The following is an 11,315-nucleotide window of genomic DNA, read 5'->3' on the forward strand; positions in this document are numbered from 1 at the left end:
TGAACATCCCCACACCCTTTTCTCTCTCTCTATACCCTTTGCTTCCCCACATCAAAACACAAAGAAACAACTGTTCCTTTGTTCCCTCAAGTTTGAGTGCTCATGTTCCCTAAGCTTGAGGGATCAAATTAATAATCAAAAGAAATATATTAACATATATAAATATCTTATATTATATAATATTTATAATAATAGATATATACATATCTTATATTATATCATAATAAATATTATATTATATGTTATATATAGTACAAATATAGGTTAATAAAATATATAAAATACATTTTATTATATATATTATATATTTATATTTATATTGTTCATATATATAATATTATTGTATTAAATATATAATATATAATATTATTATATATGATATATATATTTATTATATTATAAGCAAATTAGTAACACAACTTTTTTAGATAATATTATTACTTTTGAGATAAAAAATATAAATATTATAATTACTAATTATATACATCATATATATTTATTATATTATAAGCAAATTAGTAACCCAACTTTTTTAGATAATATTATTACTTTTGAGATAAAAAATATAAATATTATAATTACTAATTATATATATGATATATATTTATGGGAAAATTGCTTTCTAATATATTGCATGACTCAATAGAACATAAAATAACTAAATATACAAATATTATATAATATTGCATAAATATTAAAATAATAACAATACATGATATAATAAATCTATACTATATAGGATTATATTGAATCAGCAGAAGTATTTCAAATACTGTCTATATGTTTATTATATTTGAATCATACTACAAAATTAATTGTAATAAAATATTATATCTTATTACTTACGCAAAATAATTATAACTATTTAAAATTATAACTAAAAATTATAGCTCTCTCCAAAATTAGCACGCACAAATTTTAGGAGGCAGCTCCTAAAATTAGAATGCACAAACTTTAGGGGGCTTCTTGTAGCGCCTAAGACATCTATTGGAATAGAGGAATAGATTATCATAAAGGAAGATGTAATTTTTATTTAAAATTAAAAAGAACATACCCATTTAAGAAAGATAAATATTCAATTATCTCTCTCTCTTTGATTTTCTCTCTATCTCATTCTCTCATGTACTCATATCTCTCTCTTCCCAAAATATGGAAATCTATTTTTATCCTCGATTTTTTCTATCTATCTTTATATTATAATTTCCTCCCTGTGTACTCTCTCCCTTTCTCCATATTCTCCTCGCAGCAGGGGCCTTTGGAAGATGATTTTCCTCCCTATTCAATATCTTTTTGGTGCCATCACTTTCTTATACTTCATTCCCATTCTATTTTCCAATCTTCCTCCTAGGTTGCTTCATCTCCTCCTCTCCCTTTTCACTGCTCAAAGACTCTGCTCTCCAAAAGGTGCTGAGAAATTTTCGGATGCGGCGAACAAGAGTGAAGGGGTAAACAGAACCCTCAGAAAGAAAAAAAGTGTAACGGAAATCGGAGCGATGAACCGCTGAGGCCAAGGCTGGTTTGGAAGATGATCTGTTGTGACTGCAATGCTTTCTAATAGGTTTTGAGAAACAGTCGGATGGGGCCCCGGAAAATAGAAATTTGATCTTTGATCCACTAGCCATTGCCAAGGTTCTATGTAGTCATGTCGAAAATAGAAATTTGATAATTGATCCACTAGCCATTGCCAAGGTTCATAGTTATGTTGAAGCTAATGTACTGTGGTTTCAAAGGTTTCAAAGAGGTGTTGAGGTGTTATCAGATTGGGCCAATAGTGAAAGTTTAAATGATAAATTGAAGGTTAAGCGACTAGCCATGATTGAATACAGTGTGGATTCAATGAGATCAAATATGGAGGTTCTTGTTAATGTCTTTCAGAATCTCGAAGCGCAAGGTTCTCCGATGGATGATCAGATATCTATCTTTTTTTCTCATATCGAGAATTTTAGTATGGAATGAATGTAACAGGATTCACCAAGTCATCTATGGTGTTGGAGCTCCTTCCTTTTGTGAGAAATACACTGAAAGCGTTGAGTTATGCCCAATTTGCTATGAAGAAACAAATGAGAATGAGAAACGCTTCAAGTTTATGCTGCGATGCCCGACATGTCGGTCCTCAAATTGCAAACCAGCCCTATGCCAAATTCGCTGATTATCTGGTAGCGATTTATGTGTCGAACTCTTCCAATGAACTCATATTTTTTTTTTTTATAAAGAGATCATTTCCCTTAAACGATTCAAACCCTCGTTTATTAGTTGAGATGTTGTGCAATGAGTTCCTGCCTTTTGCAATGCCATCACGGTATTTTAAGTGCCGTGGTGCCTCGGAAACATTAGGACCATCATGGCATCTATTCTACTATGATGTATTATAGTAAATGTCATCACGGTATTTTAAGTGCCATGATGCTTGTAAATAAAACATTAAGACCATCACGGTATTAAATCTATCATGATGTTGTTAAGTCTACTATGATGCATTTACTGTAATATGATTACCGTAAAGTTTATTTTGGTTCATGAAGGCTATTTTGGTTTTAAAAAAATAAGAAAGTGAAAAAAATGGGTATGGACGAGATTTTGGAAAATATGTGATTTATTTTTAATAAGCAAAAAATTAAGGTATATTTTTTATAATTTCCCTATATCTTTTAATCCCCAAGACCAACTTTACTTTATTTGACCCCACATTTTATCCCAAACAAAAGTCAAAAAAAAAAAAAAAAATCATTTTCTATTCTTTTCTAACCCTCTCACCCTCTATCTTCTAGATTTTTCTTCTTCTTCTTTTTTACTTATTTTGCGGAGTTTTATTTTGGGGAGATTAGAAAAGAATAGCAAATAATGTTTTCTACTTTTTTACTTATTTTGCGGAGTTTTATTTTGGGGAGATTAGAAAAGAATAGCAAATAATGTTTTCTACTTTTATTTGAGCAAAAAATGTGAGTTAAAAAAGGATAAATTTGGTCTAGGGGGCCAGCAAGAAATCTCTATACTGCCATATTTGAGAAATAGATCCTAAAAAGAAATATATGGTGATATTTTCCCTTGAAATAATCTCTTTGAAAATTTGAACGTTACATTCATAATTGTTTTTTATGTTATTTTGTTTTTATCAAAATTATCCTTACTTTGGATTGCCAAATTTGAAATTTCCACATAAAATTCATTGCCTCCAGCAAGCAAGGCCACACTGCAAGCCTGTAGGCTTTGTAGAATTTGTTTGACCCTAAAAGTCGCGCACACTCCCTATTTATCCTAATAATCATTCTAAAAAACTAAAATTCAATTTGCACTTTAGATATAGTCAAAATGAATCCCTTGCAACAATAAATCTAGACATCCATTTGGTAAAATTTCAAGATATAGAATTTAAGGAATTCAAAATCATTTATTTCTTTCTCAACCTTGTTCATCTAATATAAAACTTATCTAAGAAATTTGGAAAAGAAAAAAGTTTTAATAAGGCTTAGGCATCTCAATTGATCAAAATACCCCTAACAATTTATAGGGTTATTTTGGTCAATTTATATTTTTCGAAATTTTTTTTTTATATTTTTATTAGGTGTGCCTCACTAAGATGTATATATATATATATATATATATATATATATATATATATATATATATATGAAAAAGTTGGGGTTAGCCCACTAGCTCATATGAACATATGAGCCCAACGGCATCTGAGCCGATTTGACGATCACGGATGTCTGGTAGTGCTTGAATTTTATTTATTTTTTTACAAATCCAAATCACTTGAAAATTTAAGCTTGTGTTCATAAAAAATAGGTGAAACTTCAAAAAATATCAAAAAAATATTTTACATGAAATAAATTGACCAAACTACCCCCAAAAAGCTTCGGGGAGGTATTTTGATCATTTTTTTTCGTAAATAATTATTTTTATATTTTTATTAAGTGTGCCTTGATGAGAAGAATACACGCCTAATATTTCAAGTAATTTGAATTTATAAAAAATAAAATAAAATTCAAACACTACAAGACATCTGAGATCATCAGATCGGCCCAGATTCAATCTGGACCGTTGGACTCATATGTTCATATGAGCTAGTGGGCTAACCCCAGCTTTTTCTACACACACACACACATACACACACACATATATATATATATATATATATATATATATATATATATATATATATATATATATATATATATATGTATATATGAGCCCAACGGCTCTGATTGAATCTGGGCCGATCTGATGATCATGGATGTCCAGTAGTATTTGAATTTTTTTTTTTTTTTACAAATCCAAATCACTTGAAATTTTATGCGTGTATTTATCAAAAATAGGTGAATTTTTTAAAACTATCAAAAAAATATTTTACATGAAATAAATTGACCAAAATACCCCTGAAAAGTTTCAGGGGTATTTTGGTTCTTTTAATTTTCACGAATAAATTTTTTTTTATATTTTTATTAGGTGCACCTTGATGAGGGTAGGTGAAATCACGAATAATTTTTTTTATATTTCTATTAGGTGCGCCTTTATAATTTTTTTATATTTTACTTTTCATGAATAAAATTTTTTTTCTACAAATATGAATGATTTGAAATTTGGACCGTATGTACATCTTAGTGAGGCGCAACTAATAAAAATATATAAAAAATAATTCGTAAAAAATATATTGATCAAAATACCCCTAAAACATTTCGGGGGTATTTTGATCGATTTATTTCATGTAAAATATTTTTTTGATATTTTCCGTAGATTCTTCTATTTTTTATGAACACACATTCCAAATTTAAGATCATTTCAATTTGTAGAAAAAAAAATGAAAAATAAAATACTACCAGACAATCATGACCATGCAATGAACTTTGGGCAATGATGAGGATAAGCGAAATCATGTTTCATTTTCACCTATGCATTTTGTAGTATCTTATATATATATATATATGGGAAAATATCTTGTCAGCCCACGGGCTGATAGCTACAGTGTCAACCAATGACCCATATTGAATCTGGATCGATCTAATGGTCACGACCTCATTTTATGTTTGAATTTTTATTTATTTTTCTATATATCCAAATCACTTGAAATTTGAAGAATCTATTCTTCAAAAATAGAAGAATCTAATAAAAATATAAAAATAAAACTTCAAAAAATATAAATTGACCAAAATATAAAAAAAACTTAAGAGACTCTAAGTTTTCTCTAGGTTTTGCCTAGAGTGAATAACCTATCAAAATACAAAGGTTAATGTTAGAATGAATTGTATTGAGTGTATTTATAAAAACATCATTAAATTTTGTTTAAAAATTATTTTAACAGATAACTTAATTATTAAGTAATGACAAATTTGAAATTTTCGTAAAAATACAACACTATTTTAGAAATGGAAAAAGTTTATATAAGGTTGCAAGCTTAAAATGTAGAATTGCATATGCACCTCAAAAATTCGTCGAAAAATATTATTTTAATGTTGAGAAAAACCTCTAATTGATCATCTCGACATCGAGATATATGAATAGAAAAAACAAAAAGATTTTGAGTCTAAAAAATAGTGCATCTTGCAATACATTATCTAGATTATCTATTTTCAAGATTTTCATATATTTATAGATCTACTTGATTTTAACCAATTTTGGAGTTTAAAGTTTTATAATTAGATTTGAAAATAGATTTTGAGATAATCTTAATTATATTCTACATCAAAATTATACATTGTGATAAAATTTGAAAGTACGTCTTAAATGGATTGTTTTAGGTTGTAACTTTATGGAAACAACGCCTTTATAAAATTAAATAAAATGATATTTTTAAAATATTAAATTGTTAATCTCTCGTGAGTAATTGGATGATTTTTTTTTTTATATTTTTTAGATCAATTCAAGCGTATCTAGATTGCATGTCCAACAATCCCATTATAAGAGATCCGCCCTAGGCTTTGAAACACATGTAAATTGGAGGGACGGTGTCTCGTAGCAAATGGCAGCACATGTAAATTGGAGGGAGGGCAGCGTCTCGTTGTAAATCGCAAATGAAGCGTGGAATCAAACCGAAGCGTGGCGCACGTGAAAACTTGTTGCGTTTGCGGTACGATCTCTCTCAACTGTGAGACCTGCAGTCTCAGGTCGTTTTTTAGAGAGAGAGAGAACGAAGTCTTTTTAGAGAGAGAAAAAGAGAATCGCAGAGAGACAAAAATAAGCTGCCCTGAATAGGAAACGCAGCAGGCTTTCCCACGAAGGAACCTGCAAATGTATAGTTGTCTCTGTAGCTCTTAAATGGAACTGGGATTGAGCCTCCATAAAAGTATTTGTATTGAACCCAAAACCCATTTCTTTACTCGAACCTCCGTTTCCAGGATGCCCAAATTTATGGCCCCTTCTTGGGCTCCAATTTTGAACCACACTTCATCACTGCGCTTGCAACCCCTTCCCCCCTCTGCCGTTTCCATGGATTCTTCAAGGTATGGTGATTCTTTTGCGCTGAATACCGATGGGGTTCTGGTACTTTTGTGGGTTTCGTTTGTAGGTGCTTCTTGGTTTGTGGTCTGGTTTCATTATCACTGATAAAATTTCTGGGTCTTTTTGGTCCCTCTGTTTTTTTTTGCGGATTTGGTAATTCGTCTTGTTTTTTCTATTTTCTATCGATTCTTCACTGAGAAGTAAGAGTTGGGTTTTTGTTTGTCTGATTTTTTTTTTGTGGTGTTTTCTGTATATTCATCCCGATAGATGGTATGTATTCATTCAGATGGATGGTATGTATTCAATTTTCTTGGTAACATTTTATTAAGGTTTTATACTCTTATTGCTGATTTTTTCTTTTCTCAATTTCTGAGAATATGAATTACTTGTGTCTTTTCTTGTTTTTGGGCTTCTTTTGTCCATGGAATGCCTTCAAATTGGATGATTTATGGACAATAACTGAAATCTTAAACCTGATTTGTTACGGTTTCATGCTTTTCTCGGTGTTTTTGTTGCCTTCTGTTTGCCAGTTCTTCTTCTTGATTGTTATTAAGGCATCAGAGTGGACTGTTTTACTTCTTTGCTGACTTCGGGTTCTTTCCTTCCATTCATGGAATATCTTAAAGATTAGAGAATGAGAGGTTGGACCTCAGCAAAACATTGACTTTAGACAGTATAAGGGAGTCCTTGATTCGGCAAGAAGATAGCATAATCTACAACCTCATTGAGAGAGCACAATATTCATACAATGCTCCAACTTATGACCCAGAATCATTTCAGTTGCCTGGTTTCAATGGCTCGTTGGTAGAGTACATGCTTAAGGAGACAGAGGTTCTACACTCCAAGGCAAAGTCTCAAGTTTCTCACTTTTTCTTTAATTTATTTCTAACAGTGATTGGTTATACTTTCCTGGCCTTTTTTGAATTGAGAGACATGATTTAATGTTTGACAATCAAAAAGAAAAAGACATGGGTGTTTTTTCTCTTAGCTATTTTAGTCGCTGTACATAATTTTTGCAACTTAAATTGACTGGTTTGAAATCTGGTAGGATGGGCATCCCTTGCAATGCAAGGTGCCTAGCTTGAAAACTCTATTAGGTGATTACTAGGACATAATCATTTTTTGGGGGGATTTCTTATTTGGTTCACGAAGATGAATAATATTCAGAATAAGGAATTAAGGTTTCTTTAGGTCGTAGTAACCCATGCTTGTGCCATATGAGGCTTGTAATTAAGGTTGTCTCTCTATTCTCTGTCGCAAAAATTGTAATTATGATCACTGTAGCCCCTGAAGCATTTAATGTTGGGGTATTGTTGATGCTTGTAACATAATCTTGAAATGCTTTCTATCCACCAATATCTTCACTTCATGTATTACACTGATCGATTGAACTCAGGAATGTATTTTTGGTTGATTAAGAATTTCCATTCATCGCTTCAGTAACTATGATGTGATCTACATAAAGCAATTATGAGATAATCCTGAAATCTTGAAACTTATATAAATTGAACTGAGGTAATTATCTTGTTCAAGAGGGTTTCCAAATTTTGCAAACTATTTCATTGGAACCACAATTGTCCACAAGTTACTCTTCGCCTTTTGCGACAATAAAATTCTATTATCCACCCACTTTTTGTATAGAGATCAGTACAGAAATCTCATTTTCGTAAGTGTGTAGCATGCTCAACCTGTGGGACATCATACCTCTCTCTTGTCATGTTTTGGAATTTTAATGTTGTCCTTGACTTTCTCCCCTCCCAAAAAAAAAAAAACGTAAAAAGAAAATCCAAAAAAGCCTGATTAAATTCTATAAAGGATGTTTTTCTGTAGGGGTCAATGAGCTCCCTCCGAGCATAACCAATCAATTTCTATATCTACCTCAGCGTTTATAAGAAATGCTCTGAGAGTATCTTTACATTGTGTTAGTGTGTTACAATATGCAACAATTTTCATTCTCTAGACTGGGTCTTTATAATATTATTTTGAATATACAAGTTTCAGATTTTTCTTTGTACTGCTGATGCAAACCTAGATAATAATTTTTTGTTGGATGGGTGTGCTCGAGATTCAGGTCTATACCTTAGGGTTGTGATCAAGAGCTCCATACAACTAGGCTAAACAATAATATAAAATGGGAGATATGGAAGGCATGTAATGAAGTTGTCTTCTAGTTCGAAAATATCTTGCTTTATTGATTCAATGCCTAATATAGGTTCACACTGCAGAGTAGAAAAAAAAAGTTCTTTTAGGGTTGGTGAAAGAGTGATGATGATATGAAATACATGCATTTAGTAGTGATGGATGGGAAAATTAGATTCGAATTGGACAATTTATGGCCAATATGACAATCTTTTAAACCAAAATGTGGCAAACATCATTTGAAGCATTGCTACATTTAGCTGTCTACAAACATGAGCTGCAGGTCCGTCTGGAATTGCTTTCACTCTGTTCATGGGGGCTCTAAAACCATATGAATTGGATTAGGATTGGGGCAAATTTATGGTATATAACTAATAGTACAGGCTTTTTAACCCAAACATAGCAAAAACCATTTGAAGCATAGCAACAGCTCCATCTGGCAATATTGCTGTCTCTCTTTGCACTGGGGCTATAAAACCACATGAGTTGAAGTTTAAATCCAGCTCTTCATCCTCAAAGTGCATCTTGGCCATAAAGTGCTGCGCTTTGGTGTTTGGTTTTGTGCACATAGCAATTTTATTGTCAAAGGCATTATTTTGCTCCATGTTGCTATAAGTGAAATTGTCACTTTCTTGCAAATAGAGAATATTTATCTGCTATAAAGCATGGATACCTCCCACTATTGATACATGATCAATAAATCGATTAAGTGTATGATGTTAAACTATTCGTTGCCTTCCATTTCTATATCGCAACTCCAGTTCATAAAATGTACAATTCATTAAATACTCACTCCATCCTCATAATTCAGGTGGGCAGATACAAAAGCCCTGATGAGCAACCCTTCTTTCCAAATGATCTACCGGAGCCATTATTGCCACCTCTCAATTACCCACAGGTGAACTTAGTAGTCATTAATTTAACTATGTTTATGCATGTTATTTTTTAGTCTAACTCATTTCTTGTCACCGCATCATAGGTATTACATCCTGCAGCTGCCTCAATTAATATAAACGACACCATTTGGAAGATGTATTATGATGAACTTCTCCCAAGATTTGCTGCTGAGGGAGATGATGGCAACTATGGCTCTGCTGCTCTCTGTGATGCCTTGTCCTTGCAAGTAATAAGTCACAACTTCTCAGGGAAAATATACTAGGATGCAATGGATCTTGGAAAACTATAGTCCGTTGGATTACAATATACTTGGTTTTCCCAGTTTTTTTATCTCCATGTGCTTTGTCATTTTGGATACCAATAATTCTCTGTAGAATAAGTAGATGTCATGACACCTGGCAGGCACTCTCTAAAAGAATTCACTATGGCAAGTTTGTGGCAGAAGCCAAGTTTAGAGACTCCCCACAAGAATACACTCCTGCAATTCGTGCTCAGGTATGATTTGTTGCTTCTCAAGATTGATCGGATAAGCTTGAAAGCAAGTGTACCAGAACCCAATGGACTTAAAAATATCGTCACTTTTCTATGAAATAATGGGTGATGAATTACAAAGAGTGGAGCCCAACATTGGGGTCATGCCCTGTTTTCATGGGCGTCATTTTCTCTCTTTCACACTCCACTTCAATGAGCGGAGATGGCCTTATTGATTGTTGTTTTTCCATATCCCATCGTACTACTGTAAAATTCCCTTTATTTAGAAAAGGGCCTATCTGATTGTGATTTTGTGCCTTTCAGGATAAGGATGCACTTATGAAGATTTTAACATTCGAAGCTGTGGAAGCCATGGTTCTGCGAAGAGTGGAGCAAAAGGCTATGGTATTTGGGCAGGAAGTAAGCCTTGATGGCAAGGGTAGTGAAGCAGTCTACAAGATCAAACCATCAGTGGTTGCTCGACTCTATGGTGAGTGGGTCATGCCGCTTACAAAACAAGTTCAAGTTGAATATCTGCTTCGCCGGCTTGATTGAGACTTAGATGTCTTGTTGAAATAAATCCCCTGAATTGAAAGGCGCATCTGCAGTGCTCCTATATATTTTCTAGGATGGGATAGTATCTCTATCTTTGACCTTTTTTAATGATGTACCTTGGGTTCATTGTGGATCTGTTATCTGGTCCTGGATACAACTTGTTGTCATGGATTATGGAATTTGCTTTCATAATGGTTACGTGTCTGTCATTGTTCTGCAACATGATACCGATTGTATAAGGTAAGGGGCACTCTTAGTTAGCTGGGAATTGTAACAAAGAAAAGTCTACGTTTTCCTTGTAGAAGTGTCACACACACACACAGGTGTTCTTCAGCGTTTCTGTGTTTCCTTGTCTTCTTTTGTGGACCCTGGACCATGAGAGAAGTGTTCTCCAGCTTTTCTGTGTTTCCTTGTCTTCTTTTGTGGACCATGATACAGAGAGAGAGAGAGAGAGGTTCTCAGCTTCTCCGTGTTTCTTCCGTGGAAAATGATTGAAAACTTCGCTTTACCTCAATACAAGAAGTAAACATTCTAAAAAAAAATGATTCAAAAAATCTTTTTACTTCATGGCAAGCAAGAGGCCAAAATGTACGAGTGTCATAAAATTCTTGAATTAGATGTAGAAAAACTGGATGATAGATGTTGGTTTTGACATTAAAAGCTGTGAAAAACGGACGCCATTGCTAAAATTTGTACCAAAGCTGATGCCTATTAAAAACAGTCAAAATGTGTTAACAAAAGGCATCTAATAAATCTTTGAATGTAAAAGAAACTTGTATTGGACACTTGAGGAAGACAAAGATGAATTGTCACGC

The 11,315-nt window shown here is 32.7% G+C and overlaps 1 protein-coding gene across 2 annotated transcripts; it reads left to right on the top strand.

Annotated features, from left to right (window-relative positions):
• The first annotated feature begins 6,058 nt into the window (after positions 1–6,058).
• On the top strand, positions 6,059–10,720 carry LOC18447063 (chorismate mutase 1, chloroplastic). Of its 2 annotated transcripts, none has more exons than XM_088854654.1 (6): positions 6,059–6,440; positions 6,969–7,284; positions 9,389–9,475; positions 9,557–9,700; positions 9,877–9,969; positions 10,270–10,720. In XM_088854654.1, exons 2-6 carry the CDS (start codon positions 7,252–7,254, stop codon positions 10,498–10,500), a joined length of 588 nt encoding a protein of 195 aa, XP_088710780.1. In that variant the 5' UTR covers positions 6,059–6,440; positions 6,969–7,251; the 3' UTR covers positions 10,501–10,720. The 2 variants fall into 2 exon arrangements, with proteins under 2 accessions (XP_088710780.1, XP_006857227.2); XM_006857165.4 differs by having other exon boundaries at positions 7,065–7,284.
• Positions 10,721–11,315: the final 595 nt, after the last annotated feature.

Source organism: Amborella trichopoda, chromosome 12 (genome assembly GCF_054954075.1).
Source record: "Amborella trichopoda isolate Santa Cruz 75 chromosome 12, AtrichopodaSantaCruz75HAP2 v2.0, whole genome shotgun sequence".
Classification (NCBI taxonomy): Eukaryota; Viridiplantae; Streptophyta; class Magnoliopsida; order Amborellales; family Amborellaceae; genus Amborella; species Amborella trichopoda.